Source organism: Rhinopithecus bieti, unplaced genomic scaffold (assembly GCF_001698545.2).
Source record: "Rhinopithecus bieti isolate Rb0 unplaced genomic scaffold, ASM169854v2 scaffold_10015, whole genome shotgun sequence".
Lineage (NCBI taxonomy): Eukaryota > Metazoa > Chordata > Mammalia > Primates > Cercopithecidae > Rhinopithecus > Rhinopithecus bieti.
Genome location: NW_016806417.1, coordinates 1923831 through 1942765, shown reverse-complemented (window position 1 = coordinate 1942765; position 18935 = coordinate 1923831). Strand labels below are relative to the sequence as shown.

The 18935-nt window shown below is 43.5% G+C and overlaps 1 protein-coding gene across 2 annotated transcripts in view; it reads left to right on the top strand.

Annotated features, from left to right (window-relative positions):
* Positions 1–18935, top strand: part of MINDY4 (MINDY lysine 48 deubiquitinase 4) — a 141089-nt gene that overhangs the window by 4635 nt on the left and 117519 nt on the right. For both annotated transcript variants that reach the window (XM_017876438.1, XM_017876437.1), the window contains exons 2-5: positions 2489–2608; positions 6006–6241; positions 9620–9863; positions 15168–15577. In XM_017876438.1, coding sequence (XP_017731927.1) covers positions 2489–2608; positions 6006–6241; positions 9620–9863; positions 15168–15577 — 1010 coding nt within the window. The remainder of the gene's footprint in view (positions 1–2488; positions 2609–6005; positions 6242–9619; positions 9864–15167; positions 15578–18935) is intronic.

Here is an 18935-nt window from a genome sequence, read left to right as displayed (position 1 = left end):
TACAGAATATAGCCACTTCTTACCACTTCTGTTGCAAACACCTTGCTCCAAGCCACCCCTGTGTTTCATGTGAGTTGTGAATTGTTCAATAGCCTCCTAAATGGTTTTTCCTTGATCTTCTGCCTCCTACAGTTTATTTTCAACCTAGCAGCCAAGTGATCTTTCAAAAATATGTCAGTTCGAAATAGTAGCCTTCCCATTTCACAAAAGCCCACAAGGCCTTTCCTTATGAGTCTCTGGGTGACTTCTGATTTCCTTACTTCCTTTCCCCTGCCATGCAGCTCTAGATGCACTGGCCTTTTGCAACTGGCTCAGGGCCTTTGCACTTGCTATTCCTTGCCCAGAACACTTTTCTCCCACGTGTCTGTGTGGCCTGCTCTTTTGATTCCTTCATCAATCAATGATGCCTTTCCTGACCACCTTAGATAAAGTAGCAGCCCATCCCCAGACCCACTGTAGCCCTCTCTGTCTCCTTATCCTATTTTATATGTTTTTTCCCCATATCATACTATACTTGTTGTCTCTCCCCCTGTAGAGTGCAAGTTCCCTGAGGACTGGGATTTATATCTGTTCACTGCTCTGCCTCTAGCAACTGGACTTACGGACTCCTGGTCTGTTCCCTTCGTTTCACAGATAGGGAACCTGGGACAGGAGCATGTGGATGATGCTGAACAAATAGCTGACCATCTAAAAGAGTGACTTTCATCCTTATCTTCCCTCTTCCTGCTTTGTCTCCCTAGTAGTACGTATTAGCAGCTGCCACACCATACATTTATGGTCTGCTTTCCCAACAGAACATTAGCTCCTATTCCTTCTGTCTTTCCTGCATCTAGACCAGAGCCTGGCATATAGGAGGTGCATGACAGGTGTTTGTTGGGCGAATGAAGTTTGAGTGGGCTGGATGGGACTGAGGACTGACTGACTCCCAAGGGCACCCTTGTCCTCTACCCCAATGGTATTTCTTTTCTTTTCTCTTTTCATTTCTTTTTTCTTTTTTTTCTTTTCTTTCCTTTTCTTCTTTCTTCCTTTTTTTTTTTTAGAGACAGGGTCTTACTCTTTCATCCAGGATGGAGTGCAGTGGTGTAATCATAGCTCACTGTGGCCTTGAAGTCCTGAGCTCGAGGATTCCTCCTGCCTCGGCCTCTCAAAGTTCTGGGTCTGCAGGTCTATGGCACCATGCCCAGGCCCCCAGTGGTTTTCAAATGCTGGTGTGCATCACACTCTAGAGCCGGGGTGGTGGGGGGGTTTGTTAAATGTGCCAGGGCTTGCTGATTTGAACTGTTGACAGACATAAAGAATTATCCATCAGAGAAAGACCCTCGTTATAGCATGTTCCACATCACTTTGACTGGAGGGAAAGCCATGGTTAAGCCCAGATGAAATACGGGTGGTTGGTTTTGAACCTCATCTCTCCTTCAAACAGACTTTTCCTGATGCACCTAATCCACCTTTTTTCCCACACCTATATCCATTTCTTTCCATTTCCCTTCCCTATGGCCTCCTCTTTCCTCTGTTTCAAGGTTGTGTTCTTACTTTTAGTTTCCCAAATTGACCTTCTTACCTAAATGCATGGTGGGCATGGGTTTTGTCGTGTTTCCCCAGCAGCTAGAGCCTCTGTAAAATTCTGAACACAAAGGCTCTGAGAGAAGCTGAAGCCTGTGGAGCACTGGGGGTCTGGAATCCATTAAGAATAAGGAACACCGCTAACACCAGGCTGAGCTGTTGGTGAGGCATGTTCTCAGCCTCCAGCCATTTGACAATCACCATGACCCAGTGGGGTAGACAGAAAGTTGTGTTTGTTTTTCAGATTGAGAAGCCAGGCACTTGCGAACAGGACCCTCACTTCCCCAACCCCAGATTTTCCACTGCTAGAGCATGGCTCAGCTGGGCCTTGAACCTTGGTCTTCTGGCAGTTCAGGGTGGGATGATGGAAAGTGGCTTTGCTGGTGACTTAGCAGACATTTACCAAGAGCTTCCCATGGGCCTGGGTCCCAGAGTCACGGACTCACAGACTGGGATGGTTATAACCCCCGCCTGTGATGTGGTTCCATTTTGTTACCTTGGGCAAGTCAACCCAGTCTCCTGGTTTCCCCAAATGAGAGTGAAGGGAATGAATATTAGCCTTTTGTTTATGTTTTTTCTTTCGTTTATTTTTAAAGCTGCTTTAAAAATATTTGAATATTCCATATTCCATAGTATATAGAATCATATACTGTGATTCCAAATCTAGGACCAAACCCAGGACTCCTGTGCACGAGTCCTGAACTCACTCCTTATCTGTGAAATGGCCTGAAAACTTCAGCCTTCACTTAGCCCATGGGGCTGTTCTAAGAATCAGAATAATATTGATAATTGCAGAGGTGATGTCAAGTGTAAAGGTTATATGAGAATTATCTTGGTGCACATCAGGAATCTTTTGCTTGTGCTTTATGAGAACAGCGGGCTTTGATTTAAGATGGTAAACAGCGATTCAGATTTCTTCCCTCAGGGCTTAAAGAAGACATGTGTGACCATGGACCAGGAACGCCCACGCTCTGACCTCAGCATAAACAACAGAAATGATCTTCGAAAGGTTTTGCATCTTGAATTTCTCTATAAGGAGAACAAGGTATGTGCTTTCTAAGGTGTGGTGTGGAGTCTTAGAACTGAGTTTGGTGCTGCCAGAGCACTCACAGGCCCTGCCAGTGACAGGAGAGGCTTGAGGCGCTCTTGGCCTGCCACACTTGTAGTCAGAGAGAAACGGACCCCCCAAGTGCGGACAGACCCCCAGCAGGAGTGGGTTTTCCACCTCGGTCAGCTGGTGCCGCCCATTGGCGTGTTGTGTGTGTGTGGTTGTCGGGCTCATTTTGAACAGAGCCTGTGGCAGGGCTCAGCCTCCCACAGTTATTCCCTGTACTCCTGCCTCCCCACACAAGGCTATTTTTAGTAAAACTGTACTTAAGAATATCGTATCCAGTTATACTAAAATTTTCCATTCCCTGCTTGTGTAAGAGTTTCCTTCTTCAGTTCTGAGTAATACCTTAGTCTTGAGTCTCCTGTGACATATAATTTAGGTAGAGGAGGGAATTGGGTTCAGCTAACCCAGGTGCATTAGAGTTGGGAAAGCAAATGGAACCGCATTTTCTGGGGCGGGAAGAAATCTCTGATCCCCTATACTTGATCTCCCCAACCTGCTATTACAGGCTTTCATGGCACCCTATAGTTTTCCTGTTTTTGTGTTTATCACATTGGCAATAGAATATTTATGTGATTTTAAAATTAGTATCTGCCTCCCCCAATACCTTGGACACAGCAGAAGCCAGAAATGCAGTCTTTTTTGTTCACTATTATATCCCCATACATAAAGTGTTGTCCGATGGCATAGTAAATAGTCAGTATATATTTGTGGAATAAATGAATAAATGACTATACAAATGAATGAAGCTACACTTTCTACTTAATTTTTTTAAATCTGTTAGGAAGACAGAAGAAGAATGGGCTGTCCAGCAAATCTTGCCTTGTGGTTGGGCATAGTGTCAGAGTCAAAAAGAAAATGATACAGTTCAGCATTTATCACAATTTTTTAAAAAAGCAATAAAATGATATCTCATGTGGAAGTCCAATATGCAAAGCCAACAAGGGAAAATGCTCTATTTGAAGTTGAGAAAAGGAGGTCTTGCTTTCTCGGCTAGCCTCTCAGGGTCCAACTTTAAACCACTGATCAATTCCCTCCTCTCAGGAGGGAGCTGTGAGCCAGAGAGAGTTGGTTATCCAAGGTCTCACAGTCAGTTACCAGGTAGGGATGAGGCTAGAACCAGGTGTTTTGATTCCCTGTCCTATTGTAGGAGTGATTTTTTCAAATGGACTTTAGCAGTTTGGATTCGTAGGGTGGTAGGACCAAGGCTATTTTTTTGAGACACCCAGAGGATCCGCTGAACCACTTGAAAACTATGCAAATACACGTCATAGGCCAGGGAGGAACCTAGGTCAGGCATCTCTCAATAAAGTGAAGGATGGAATTTCAGGCAAACATATAAACTAAAAACAACTGGCACCTACAGGAGCACTCAGATTGCTAGAAATTGTTGTGCTCCCCTTTGAGAAGAAGTAGGCATTGGCAGCCAGGTGAAGTCTATCAGGCTCAGTAAAGACATCAAATAGAAGGCCTTTGTCCTCTGGGTCATGGGGTGACATGCAGGCACCTGTATCTCCTGTCCTGTAGCAAGTACTTTGTAAGTCCTGTAGAAAGACTGGTGACCCAGGCAGCAGATGCTCTGCAGTCCTCCGTCTGCTGTGTTCTAAGGCAGGAGAGTGGACTGTACACTTTAGGAGAATTTTGCACAGAGAGTGAGACAGCTACCCAGAAAATTCAGTTAACCATTTTGGTCACATTGGGCTTTTAACATAAATGTACCTTACTAATTTCCCAAAAGTGTCTTTGACATTGAAGCTATTTTTATTCCCTCATTGTGATATAGTCTCCCTAAAGTAGTTGTTAGTTTAAGATACTTAAGATATTTTCATGAGATACTGATAAGTGCCCTGATTGATACAGCAGTTATTAGCTGTTATACAATGAATTGGAGTGTATATTTTACAGGAAAATTACGCAGTAGTCTATCTGTTACATAATAATTTTGACATTCATTCAGCACAAAGCTAGCCTGATTCCAGGAAAACCCTGCAATTTAATGTTAATATTTCCAGTAACTTGTTTTAACCTATTAGGTATAGGATAGATAAAAATGCCTATGTAAATTGAGATCTTGAAAAACAATATCTAGATTCATATAAAGGCTGTGTCTGTTGTGAGCCAAGTGATGTGAAAAATCTTAAGGGAGCATCAGGTAATTCAGGGGCTTAAGTCTCTCTTATTGAGAGGAAAAGCAAGAAGGCTACAATATAGTATCTTTCCCCTAACTCGCTTTATTGTAAGCTTCGTTTAATCCTAGACAAAATCGTTTTTGTTTGTATCTCTTACTGAAAAAAATAGTAAAACTGTCCCGGGTTTTATCTGATGAATCTGTTGAGTTTGGTCGTAGTCCATGGGCTGTGGGTCTTAGTCCCGGAGTCCTGCTGCATGGGTGAGAGGACTAGGAAGGCGGAGGACTTGGCATGCCTCGAGGGCCTGCTCTGCTAGGCTCCTTGGTAGGTGCCTTGCTAGTCTGCAAAATCACAGAGTGCCCCATGTCTAGCCACGGCTTGGCAGGACCTGGGTGTTACTGGGCGAGTGGCTTGGGGACTGACACATGGCTGGGTCCCTGAGGCCAGCCTGCATGTTGTTGCATGAATAGCTGTGTCTATCCAAATTACTCACGGGAATTTACATCTTTGCTGTTCTGGCGTAGTAAGTATCAGTAGGGTGTGAGAATCTGTATTTTTAAAAAACGTCCAAAGGGAATATTTGGTATCGGCAGGGCTGGAAAATACTGGTATCGTTTAATTCCAAAACCTGCTACTGAAGACTTTCATTTGCCTTTTGTTTTTAAGGTTGGAGTGTAAAGTGAGTCGGTCCTTACTGCCTCTCTGTGCTCTTCACGTTAACCTTCTGCTTCAGTTGTCTCTATCGTCGCTGGTTTCAGTGTTAGATGCAGAGCTTACAAGCTAAAAAAATATTCAGGCCCCAAATACTTACGAAACTGTAGGGTTTGTGTTCCCTACAGACTCTGTTTGTTAAATGAAGGGATATATATTGTATAAAGTTATTCCTTGGAGCAAAAAACCAAGAGGAAATTTGCTTGGACATGCCTCTATTCCTACCACATTTTATTCTAGTTGTTTATTGAATCACCTGTCTCATGCACTGGATGCTAGTTCTTTTAGGGCAGAGATTTTGTTTTTGTCTCTGTGTTCCTACCCAACATAGTACCTGACACATATAATATGTGGCCAGTAAATGTTGGCTGAAAGCTTGTATGAATGAGAAGTTGATAAACTTACTCAAAAAAGTGGAATAATTGTTTTTTCCACTCTTCCGTGAAGCTGTATATAAATTAATGATTTTTTTTTTCCTCTCCCAATGATAGGCAAAGGAAAATCCTCTAAAAACAAGTCTTGAACTCATCACCAGATACTTTCTGGATCACTTTGGAAATACGGCTAACAATTTCACTCAAGATACCCCAACCCCTGCACTCTCAGTTCCAAAGAAAAATAACAAAGTGCCATCGAGATGCTCAGAGACTACACTGGTAAATATATATGACCTTTCAGATGAAGATGCAGGATGGAGAACATCATTGTCAGAAACAAGCAAAGCCAGGTATGTTTTCCCATTATTCTGTTTATTAGTTTCCTATTGCTGCTATAACAAATTACTATGTACTTCATGGCTGTTTCAGTCAGTATTCTCCAGAGGAACAGAATCAATATGGTCTCCCTGTGTGTGTGTGTGTGTGTGTATGTGTGCGCGTGCGTGTATCTATATGCCTATGTACCTGTATGTATATATATAAAGAAGTTTGGCCAGGTGCAGTGGCTCATGCCTGTAATCCCAGCACTTTGGGAGGCCAAGGCAGGAGGATCATTTGAGACTGGGAGTTCAAGTTCAGCCTGGATAACATAGAGAGACCCTGTCTCTATAAAAACTTAAAAAAAAATTAGCTAGGGGTGGCAGTGTGCACATACAGTCCCAGCTACTCAGGAGGCTGAGGCGGGAAGATCATCTGAGCCTTGGAGTTCAAGGCTGCAGTGAGTTATGATCACACCACTGCACACTAGCTTGGGAGATGGAGTGAGATCCTGTCTCTTAAAAAAGAAAAAAAAAAGGTTTATTTTAAGGAGTTGGCTGATGGGACTGTAAGGGCTGGTAAGTCTGAAATCTGTAGGGCAGGCTGGAAATCTGAAAACTCAGACAGGATTTTCATGTTATAATCTTGAGAAAGAATTTCTTCTTTGAGAAACATCAGATTTTGCTTTTCAGGCCTTCACCTGATGGGGTGTGGCCCACCCACATCACTGAGGATGATCTGCCTTACTTAAAGTCAGCTGATTGTAAATGTTAATCACATTTACAAAATGCCTTCACAGCAACAGCTAGACTGATGCTTGACTAAACAACTGGGTACCACAGCCTAGCCACATTGGCATATAAAATTTAATCCTCACAGTAGTTAAAGCAATACCAATTTATTCTCTTATAGTTCTGCAGGTCAGAAGTATAAAATCAGTCTCACTAGACTAAAGGCAAAGTGTTAGCAGGCCCGGTTCTGTCTGGAGGTTCTGAGGGGAAAATCCATTTTCTTTTCTTTTTTAGCTTCTAGAGGCCACCTATGTTCCTTGACTCTTGACCACTTCTTCCATCTTAAAGCACATCGCTCCAGCCTCTGCTTGTGTTGTTACATCTGCTAACTTTACTACTACCTTTGATCCTCTTGTCTCCTAAGAAGGACACTTGTAATTACATTGGGTCCACCAGATAATCCCATTTTATGACTCTTAATTTAATCACATCTGTAAAATCCCTTTTACTGTGAAGCTAACCTGCTTATGTAGTTAACCATAAGTGGGTTAACCCACTTATGCCTAGTGTTCCATTATTGGAACACTAAGCATGTGAGAGTTATTTATATCCTACTGCTGAAGGTCATCACCAAGGTCTGATTTTTCACTCGTGCAAAAATTCAAAAAATTGCAACCTCTGGCATAAATGGATTAATAGATTCCAGGGATAAGGATGTGAATATCTTTGGGGGGGGTCACTGTTCAGCTTCCCACACTCTGTGTTTTCGAAATCTCTGCTGTGAAGTACTGTTATTATCCTGTTGAGGCTGTCAGAATGGACTACTTTGTGATGGAGAGTAGTTACGATTCACTGTGTTTATTTTAAATTCCATGGTTGTAAGGTTCAAGCACTTGCTTTATTTGATTTTCTTAAAAACAGGGGTATGGTATTGGTATTCTAAAAGGCAACAAAACACTGTAGAGATGGAATAATCTGAAAATAAGCGCTTTTAAAATCTTAGGAAGAAAATGAATTGGCATTCTTGATTGAACCTCTATTATCTGGGAAACAATGACATTCAGTTATGACCTTAAGACACTGCAGTCCCCTGTAGTGAGCTTAACTTCCTGGGAATGGGTGCTGTCTTCTGGCTCCATTGAAAAGCATTTCCTCTCCTGAGGGTCGCTGAAGCTCAGGGCATGGGTGTCAAGCTGCCAAAAGGTGAGATCGTGACAAGCAATTAGCACAAGGATTCGGAGGTGCAGAGTTGTAAGGGGCTATGAAGAAGCTCTTCCTCCGAGGCACTTACTGCCTGGCTGAGAAGTGAAATCCTTCTGATACAACAAAAAAGCAACTAGGAAGTTGAAGCTCCCGAGTCCTACCCAGTTACCCAAGCCAAAAATGTGGTTGTTCTTGCCTCTTCCTTGTCTGTCATCTTCTGCATCTGTGAGTCCTGTGAGCTCTTCACCCAGAGTGATAGTAGGCACTTTCCTTCTTTCCTCCTTTCTCTGCCCACCCGCAAGGGCCTCAGTTCACACTCCCATCCTCTTTTCCTGGTTAACTCCTATAGCCCCTCCCTGGTCTCCAGGCCTCTAGTGATCTTCCCCTCCAATCCACCGTTGCCCTAAGGTAGTGTGAGCTTTCCATGAAAGGAGTCTGGCCATGACGCTCCCCTGCCGAAGGGCTTCGGACATTCCCTGCAGCTTTCAGGGTAAACTCCTTAGAATACCATTCAGAACCCCATTCCTGACCAGCCCTGGCTGCTCCCCTGAGCACATTCTGCCTTAGAGGCCTGTGTGCTGGGGCTGGGCCTTCTCCTGGGGACCTCTTGCTGCCTCATTCTCTCAGACTCAGGTGCTGCCTTCTCTGGGAGCCCTTCGGGATTTCCCCAGGCTGGTTCCAGTCCCTTCCTCTGCCTGACATGCCCCAATCTCAGCACACATGACTGCCCTCCCGCATGTGACCCAGTGCCTGGTAAGCAACTTGGCATAGGGTAGGGGCCCATACCCATTTATGGCAGAGCCCAGTAGTAGAAAATAACTGAGCCTGTGTCACAGGACTGCTGGCTTCTGGGTGATCAGAGGTAAGATTCCCCTTTGCCCGGGTCTCTCGCTTTGTCTTGTGAGCTCTCTCTTGTTCTTTCTGAGTCTGTGCTTATTCTCACAGTCTCTCACCTTCTTTTGTCCTTTTTTGCTTTCTTCCTTCCTCTCTCTCTAACACACACACACACACACACACACACACACACAGCCATTGGCACACCTGACTCCAGGTTTAGCTGAACAGCGGGGAATGCCAGGTTTGCTGTGGGTCTTCTCTATGCCTCTCAGTGGTGTGTGGTAAGGCTGGGCTTCACATACCCCATGACTGTACTGAAAGATTATAGTCTTCCTTAGTCATTCAGGTCTGGAAGACTAAGGATGCTCTTTAGTCTTCAGGACTTGAGGGGTCCTGTTATGGATCATCATCTCTGAATTTGTTTGCTTGTTTACTGGCCTTATTTTGTAGGGCAGACTTGCCCTGATACCAGAGTATTGTCTGTTCCTTGTCTTTCATGATAATGCACTGGCTGGTTAGAAGTCATCGTAGACTTATTAATGGGCTTGCTTTGAGTGCCCATTGAATGTGGAATTTGCTATCTTTGTTATTGATTCCTTCTGGAGAGTCTGTTTTAATGGAAATATTCCTTTTTCACAGACATGACAATCTTGATGGAGATGTACTTGGTAATTTTGTATCATCTAAAAGGCCCCCACACAAAAGTAAGCCCATGCAGACGGTTCCGGGTGAAACTCCTATGTTGGCTTCTGCATGGGAGAAGACGGACAAGCTTCACTCGGAGCCCTCCTTGGATGTGAAGAGGATGGGAGAGAATTCCAGGCCAAAGTCTGGTCTGATTGTGCAAGGCATGATGGCTGGGCCCATCACCAGCTCCCCACAGGTGGGGCTATTGCTCTTTCTGTTGTTACGAGACTGGAGGCTGAGGACTGGGCAAGGCTTAAGGCACGCCTGGGTTTATTTGGGGTACCTCACAGGACAGTCCGAGAAGAGGGACTGTGCATGGGGTGGGAAGTACACTGCCTCTGTTTTCTCCCTGGCTCTACTGTCAATGACCCATGAGGCCTTGAGCAGATCTCCTTTCCTGCCCTTAGCTTACCCATTTTGTCTGTGAGGTGGATGCCATGGTTTGCTATTCCTCTGCTGGGTGAGAATACCTACTCAGCTTTGTCTTTGCAATTCAGGAGTGGAGAACCTATCCAGGTTTAGAGAGCGTCTTTAGGCTGAGTGTGGTGGCTCACGCCTGTAATCCCAACACTTTGGGAGGCCGAGGTGGAAAAATCGCTTGAGCCTAGAAATTGAGCCTGGGCAACATAGGGAGACACTTGTCCCACTGCCCCATCTCTACAAAAAATTGAAAAGTTAGCCAGGTGTGGTGGTGTGCATCTGTAGTCCTAGCTACTTAGGTGGCTGAGTGGGGAGGATTGCTTGAACCTGGGAGGTTGAGGCTACAGTGAGCTATGATCATGTGACTACTCTGGCCTGGGCAAGAGTGAGACCCTGTGTGGAAAAAAAAAAAAAGAAAAAAAAACAAAGAAAAAACCAGAAAGCATCTTTGAAAATAAATGTGAAACATGATAGTTAAAAGGGACTAAAACCCCGAAGCCTTATGGTTTCATTTATTTTGCTTTTATTTTTTTCTCTTTCAAAAAAAGATTCTAAAAATTTCACATTGTTGTTTTATAGTCTCCCTTACAGGGTGACCATGGTAGAGTTCCATTAGGCAGAGAGACAAAACCAAATCAGAGACATATGTAAAAGAAGTTTGCAAAACAACAAACAGAAAAGCAAAGCAAAAGTAAACACCAAACTCAAAGTGCCATATCAGTCAAATCAGGGAGCCTAAGCCAACAAAAAATAGGTGTCTGTGTCCACCTGCGCTCTCACTTACCTGCTGTATGTTTAGGTGTGGGTGCAGGTGCTGGCACTGTTCTCTCAGTTCATTTGGAATTAGGACAGAAAGAAGTGAGTCCTCTCCCTGCCCCTGACTCCATCTTGTGGGATCTTTGGTCAAGGTTTTTATTTCTCTTGGCTGCAGTCTCTTCTATTAGACCAGCTGTCTAAGGCCCCTTAGGGCTCTGGGATTTCAGTGCTCTCGAGATCATGCAGTCTTGGGGTCCAGATCAAGGAAGAGCCTGCCCGCCACTATGTAGTTCAGGCCACACCTTGATGTCATACCCCATCCTAGGCCTTCTTGTTGAAGAAGGACATTCATAAACTGAACCCTGTCCAGAGGAAAGGGGCTAGAATGGTGAACAGTTTGGAGGAAATTAAAAGGTTTGGAGATGTTTAATCTTGTGGGAGATTGGTAGAATATAAGAGATTTCTTTGAATATGGAGGTTGGAGTAGCCTATCTCCATGTGAGATAAACTCTGTTTGCAATCTTGAGCTTAGTCTGTAAGCCTCCTGAGAGCAGGACACTGTTGTGTTTCTGTGTAGTGCATGGTGTGTGCTTGCTGGCACCATTGTTGGGTTGAGTGGTGTAGCCTTGCCTAGTGGCTCCAGATAGCACAACTGGGCACCAGCGGATGGAGGTTGGTATAAGAGCCCTCCATTAGTCAGAGCCACTTCAGCAATGGAGAAGGTTGTTTTGGAAGGGACTCAGCTAGTTGTGTAAAAGGGAAGTTAGGTAACCCATCTGCTGGGGACACTGTGGAAGGAGCCTTGCCTGGGTGACAGTTTAGACTTACATCAGTAGTTCCTAGACTTTTAGCCTCAGGCTGTCTTTATACTCTTAAAATTATTGTGGAGTGCAAAGAGCTTTTGTTTATGTAGGTGTGTCTATTGCTATTTACTGTATTCGAAATTAAAAGTGAGAAGTTAAAAATATGTACTTACAAAATCATTAAAATAACACTAGTAAACCTATTACATGTAACATGATATATTTTAATAAAAAAATACATTTTCAAAACAAAAAATTAGTGAGATGAGTAGCATTGTTTTACATTTTTTTGCAGATCTCTTTAACGTCTGGTTTTGTAGTAGATAGTTGAAGCCTCATATTTGCTTTTGCATCCAGCGTGTTGCAATATGGTGTTTTGGTTGAAGTGTATGAAAAAATCTGGCCTCACCCAGATAAGCAGTTGGAAAAGGGAAAGGTATTTTAATAATCTTTTCAGAAAACTGAGGTATTTTTTTTTTGATGCTACACCGAAACTAAACAAGTTATAGTTTCTTAATGTAAAATCTTAAACCATATCAGTGAACTTTTTGTACCTTATCAATTTCCTTTGGTATGTCTTGCACTTCGAATTTTTTACCCCTGAATGATTTAGTAACATAATATATTGGTCATTTGGAAAATATTGGTTACTGAGTTATATAGATCTTCCAAATGTGGACATATCTCATTAGACAAAAAGAAAATCACACCAAAAAATTTCATTTGTTGATGTCACTCCCAGCTGATCCAAGAAGTTTTTAAGTATTGCAAAGCTCTCAAACTCACAGTGGCAGTTAGAAGTTTTCCAAAATTCTAATTTTTACCTGACAGCTTGTATTTTATCACTGACAAAAATACACCATTTGTTTCCCTTGAGGTGACAGGCTCAATTGATTTTCAAGAAAATGCCTGCCAAATACCCACACTTGAGTAACCATAGTTTGTCTCTCAGTGGTTCCATGAAAAAACCAGCAAGTTCACTCGCAGCCTAGACAGTCGCGCAGTGCCAGCTGCCATCCTCCACGCCCAGCGGAATGCCTGCACGCCCCTCCCACTGTGTCACTCAAGGTGTTGAAGAGATGTGTGCTGGAGAGTCTAAGGGCATAAAATGAATACTTTTTATGTGTCAGCATGGACATTCCTCAGTGAAGTCAGCACTTTGTTCACCTATTTTCACTGCGAGTGTGCAGGTAAAGAGGGCCTTGGGCACTAGTGGAGTTTGGTGCCACTGCCTTGTTTCGTGCTTGGGACCAGCAGTTTTTCCCACTGTTGCTTTGTGCACAAAGTCAGCACAGTGGAAAAAGGCACCTGGGACCAGCAGTTTTTCCCACTGTTGCTTTGTGCACAAAGTCAGCACAGTGGAAAAAGGCACCTGGGACCAGCAGTTTTTCCCACTGTTGCTTCGTGCACAAAGTCAACACAGTGGAAAAAGGCAAATTGTGTTATCTTACTACTATCAAAATAGTTTTGAATTCCCTGAAAGGGTCTAGAGACTCTTAGGGGTTGGTGGACTACTCTGAGGACCGGTGAACCAGAGGAGCATGGTTCACCGGTATGATGTCCTGATCAAGTGTGTGCAGTGGAGATCCCCTTTGTACCTGTGCTGTGACGGAGATGGCTTGGACCTGCTTTGCTGCCGAGGGCATTGCTGCAAACTTCTCCTTTTGGTAATTGTTTTGGGAGGTGGTATCTGAAACTGCAAAGGATGTTGAAGGATGGGTTGCTATAGAATTTTGCCAGATTCTCTAGAAGGGACATTGTGGACTTTGAGTACCTTGGTCATACTTTTTGGTTGCTCAGGAGAAAAGGGCCAAAGATTGTTGGGTATTTCATCATTTTTACTACATCACTTCTGTATTTAAGAATGACTTAAGAGGCCGGGCTCCCTGCAGCAGCTCCAGCTCCCTTCGGCTAGAATTTTGAGTCTCCTTGGGAATGGTGACTAATGTCTTTCCCACTTTGTGCAGGGGATGTCCTGAGTGGCTTTGGGAGGAGGTTTATAGTGCTTAGTAATGTCTGCTTAGCCAGAACCCTACAAAATTAAGGTTTCCTTATTCCAGCCCAGGCTTTACTATTTGGTCTTGGATTATTTCTGGAAATATTGAGAGGTTCAGAATTTTAAACCAAGGAAAAGCCTGGTATGTCTGTCTTTGTCTTCCCACCCTCCCATTAATAACAACATGAGTTCCCATTTCCTCCACTAATCTTTGACGGTAAGGGAGGATATTTGGATATTTCAATTGACTCCTCTAGAATTCCTTCATTTCAAACACTAAGCAAATCTTGAGTGCCTATTAGGTATACGCTGCTGAGCTGGGTGCTCTGTGAACACCAGAGGCAAATTAAGAATGACCTCTGCCATCAGGAGGGGGTTAAGACCATATGTAAGTGGGCACAGGGCAAATGCATGTAGGAGTAGTGAGCGTTTGCTGACTGCTGCAGTACGTCTGGCTCTGTGCTAGTGCCTTGCACAGGTCTCATTTCATCCTCCCTACAGTCTTGTCGGAGAGAAGTACTACAGTTGCCTCATCCCTCGTCCAAAACCTTTGGGTTGGATGTCTTTTGGAATTTATATATATATATTTTTTAAATTTGGAAAGGAAGTACAGTGCATGAGACACATACCACATAATGCCTTTTGTAGGGTTTGTGGTAGCACCCCATAAGCAAAAAACATGACCATTTCAGCAACTCCATGTAAGAATGAATATTCACATTTTAAAAAGACTATAAACAGCCTCATGAACAGTTAAGAATTTACCACAGGATTTTAAAAAACCTTTCATTTTCAGAGGTTTTGGGATTTATTTATTTATTTTTTTTGAGTTGGTGTCTCGCTGGCCCAGGCTGGAGTACAGTAATGCGATCTCGACTCACTGCAATCTCTGCCTTCTGGGTTTAAGTGGTTCTCCTGCTTCCACCTCCCGAGTAGCTGAGATTACAGCCATGCACCACCAGGCCTGGCTATTTTTTTGTATTTTTAGTAGATATGGGGTTTCACCATGTTGGCCAGGCTGGTCTCAAATTCCTGGCCTCAAGTGATCCGCCCGCCTTGGCCTCCCAAAGTGCTAGGATTACAGGCGTGAACCACCATGCCCAGCCTGGTTTTGGGATTTAGAAATGACAGGTAGTGGATTGTGGACTGGTTATATTACAGGTGAGAAAATCAGGGACAGGGAAGTTAAGCAGCCTGCCACAGGTGACACAGCTGGTAGGTGGTAATGCAGACTGGAGCAACTGCTTCACCTGCTGCATGAACCTGCTCTCTGTAAGGGCTGCGAGAGAAAGGCCCAGGCCTGCTCTGAGGTTCCGGCAGGTGGGGTGTGCATCACTGAAAGCACAGAGGTGGGAGCATTTGAGTAGCTCCTCAAAGAATAGGCAGGATTTTAAGGGAAAGAGTCAGGGGTGGGAAAACACATTCCTGGGAGAGACATCCCATCATGGGCAAATGCTTGAAGTGGGATCTGTGTTTTCCAGCTCCCCTCAAGGGTCCTCACTGCTTTTGTCCTTACTCCCTTTAGGATTCTTTTCACAGACGCTCTCTGAGACGGTCCTCACCCTCAAGCAGCTCCACCCAACCCCAAGAAGAGAGCCGGAAGGTCCCTGAGCTCTTTGTCCGTACCCAACAGGACATTCTGGCCTCGAGCAACAGCTCCCCTTCCAGGACCTCTCTAGGTCAGCTTAGTGAACTGACCGTAGAAAAGCGGAAGACCACTGCCAGCAGCCCTCCCCATCTGTCCAGGAAAGGGCTGCCCCCGCGGGACAGGGCCAGGCCGAGAGATCTTTCTGAGGACAGCCCAGCAGTGGATGGCAGCACAGACGTGGACAGGATGCCCTTGAAGCTCTACTTGCCTGGTGGTAATTCCAGGATGACCCAGGAAAGGCTGGAAAGAGCGTTCAAACGGCAGGGCAGCCAGCCCGTACCTGTCAGGTGAGTGTGCTATGCCAAGGTGACGGCTTTTCAAAAAGAAACTCCACCTCTCACATGTTGTCTAGTCCCTAATGGCTCCCAAGGGGCCTTCTTAGGCTTCTTGGTCTCTCAGAACAAGCCTACGAAGTAACCAGCAAGGCAGTTTGTTATGGTCTACCAGGAAGAAAACTCAGCCAGAGCTCACACACCTGGAAAGCTGAAGAATGCTCTAGACAGGGGTGTCCAACCTTTCAGCTTCCCTGGGCCACACTGGAAGAATTGTCTTGGGCCACACATAAAATACGCTAACAATAGTTATGAGCTAAAAGAAAAATCGCGAACAAACCTCAAATGTTTTAAGAAAGTTTATGAATTTGTGTTGGGCTGCATTCAAAGCCGTCCTGGGCTGCATGTGGGCTGCGGGTTGGACAAGCTTGCTTTAGCAGATGGGCTGAAAACATACCTGCAGCAACATGGCCAGGCAGATGTGGCTAAGAGTTTCTTGTGGGAAGCCAGAGATACAGTGATGAATCAGCTCCCACAAGGATCCCTTAGGGCATTATTTCTATTTTATTTTATTTTTCACCCTATGCTTACTTTTATTCTTTACAGTAGGACTTGATGATTCCTACATTGATTGATTTTTTTAATGTTAAACCAACCTTACATTCTAAGAATAAATCCCACTTGGCTATGATATATTATCTTTTTGTATATCATTGGATTTGACTTATGAATATTTCGTGTAGGGGTTTTATGTATAAGTTTATGAAGGAGATTGGCTGGCGTATTTCCTTTCTTGCAACAGCTTTGTCAGATGCTGATACCTAGGTTATGCTAGAAGTGGTCCCTCTTTTTCTGTCCCCTTGAAGAGTGAGTATAAGATTGATGTGATTTCTTTCTTAAATACTTGGGAGAATTTACTGGAGAAATTTTCTGTGCATTAGGTTGAAAGGTTTAAATTATGTATTCAATTAAAAACTTTTTAATTCAAATTTCAACTTTCTTCTTGTGTAAGTTTTGGCAAGTTGTATTTTTTCAAAGACTTTGGCCACTTTATGTATATGTTTTTAATTTATTGGTATAAAATTGTATAATTATATTATCCTCTTATTATCACTTTGAAGTTTGTAAGATCTATAGTTATGTCTCTGTTTCATTCCTGAGATTGGTAATTTATGTTCTTTCTCTCTTAACTGGTCTCAGTAGGAATTTGTCATTTGTGTAATATACTCAAAGAAAACTTTTGGCTTTATGTTTGTTTTCTGTTTCATTGACCTCTGCTCTTATTTTTATTATTTTCTTCATTCTATTCTCTTTGAGTTTGATTTGCTATTATTTTCTAGTTTACTGATTCTCAGCCTTCTTCTTTTGTAATATCTTTTAAAGCTGCACATTTCTCTGTAAGTAATGCTTTGTCTGTATTCCATAAGTTAATATGTTAAATATTCGTATAACTTAGTTAATATATTTTCTAATTCCCATTGTGGTTTCTTTTTTTTTTTTTTTAACCCATGGGTTATTTAGACATGTACTACTAATTTCATACATTTAGGGTATTTTTTTGTTTATATATATAGTTTATACATTATTTTTTGTTTATGTAATTATTTATATATATTATTCTTTATGATTACAATCCTTTGATATTTGCTGAGATTTCCTTCTAGTATATATTTACAGCTTATCTCTGATAAGGAGCATGTATTTGGAACTTTAAATCTAGTCTGATAATTTTTTATTCTAGTTGGAATAATTATGGCATTTTATTTTATTTTCTTTTACTTGTATAACTTCCTTTAGTATTTTTTTTTAGCAGGTATGTTAATTTTTTTTTCTAGTTTTTGTTTGGAAATGTCTTTGGTTTGCTTTTTTTTTTTTTTTTTGGAGACAGGGTCTCACTCTGTCACCTAGGAAGGAGCGCAGTGGCGCAATCACAACTCACTGCAGCCTTGACCTCCCGGGCTCAGGCGATCCTCCCACCTTAGCTTCTTAAGTGCCTGGGACCACAGATTCACTAATTTCCACACACCTGGCTAATGCTTTGTATTTTTTGTAGAGACGGGGTTTCGTTATGTTGCCCAGGCTGGTCGTGAACTCCTGGGCTCAAGCGAACCTCCCATCATGGGCCCAGGGTAGGTATTCTCATATAACACATGGTGGGGAGGGGCTGCCTGTGGAAGAGCAGCCCACTTCCAAGAGGAAAAAGGGCAAAGCTGAGCCTAAATGCCTTTTATTTTTTATGGAATTTATCAGTTATAAAATTCACACTTCCTCCCTTAGGGTGGAGTGATTAAAGAGGGGGAGAATGGCCAGGTGGGCCAGACCAGCAGAGCCCTCTTCAAACTTCTAGAAAACACTGGGAGTTGAGAAAAAGCATCCTTCAACCCAGCAGTTATTATCCCCATTTCACAGATGAGGAAACTGAGGCACAGATAATCCAAGGAACCTGACAAGGTTTCTGGATGGATGCAGATCCAAGGGTGCACAGACTGGCAAATGGAATATGGGCTGGATTTTGGCTCTCTCTCACTCCCTCAGTGAGGCATCTTTGCGTAGTGCACATACTATACAACTCTACACAGTGCTCTTGATTTGAAACCAGGGCCAAAGTAATCCCAGTGGTAAATGTATCTGCATCCACTACCCTTCCCAACTCCCCTCCATCAGTGCCCCCTTCCCCTTGTTGTTTAATTCAGTTTGGTAAACAAGGGTCTCAGTCCTAGTGTGTACCAGGTCCTGTGAGTTCCTCAAGGGGAGAAACGCATGTGCACATACAATTCTTCTAAAGCATGGGAAAGTACAGTGAGATGACATCAGAGCTGGCCATTAGCACAGAGCCAGCTTCACTACTCTGTCCTAAGGAAGCTGGAGGAGAGGGGCTACTTGGGGCTCTTTCAGGGCTTCCAAATATCAGGTTCAGGAAAATCCATGGAATTCACACCTGGGGCAAAGGTGGAGTTAGGGAGCAGGTGGAGGATGCAACCTGCTGAGATGTTAGGAGGTGTGAGTATCTGTGCAGTCAGGCGCTCCTAACTCTGACTCCTCAGATCTGACCCCAGGAGCTGAAGGGACTATTTTCTGGTTTATTTTTTGTTTTTCTTCTGTGTCCTTTGATATCAAAAGATGCTTGGATTCCTTTGGAGGGGGAGATGCACTCTGATTTTTTGAATTTCCAGCTTTTCTGCACTGCTTTTTCCCCATCTTTGTGGTTTTATCTGCCTTTGGTCATTGATGATGGTGACATACTGATGGGGTTTTGGTGTGGGTGTCCTTTCTGTTTGTTAGTTTTCCTTCTAACAGTCAGGACCCTCAGCTGTAGGTCTGTTGGAGTTTGCTTGAGGTCCACTCTAGACCCTGTTTGCCTGGGTATCAGCAG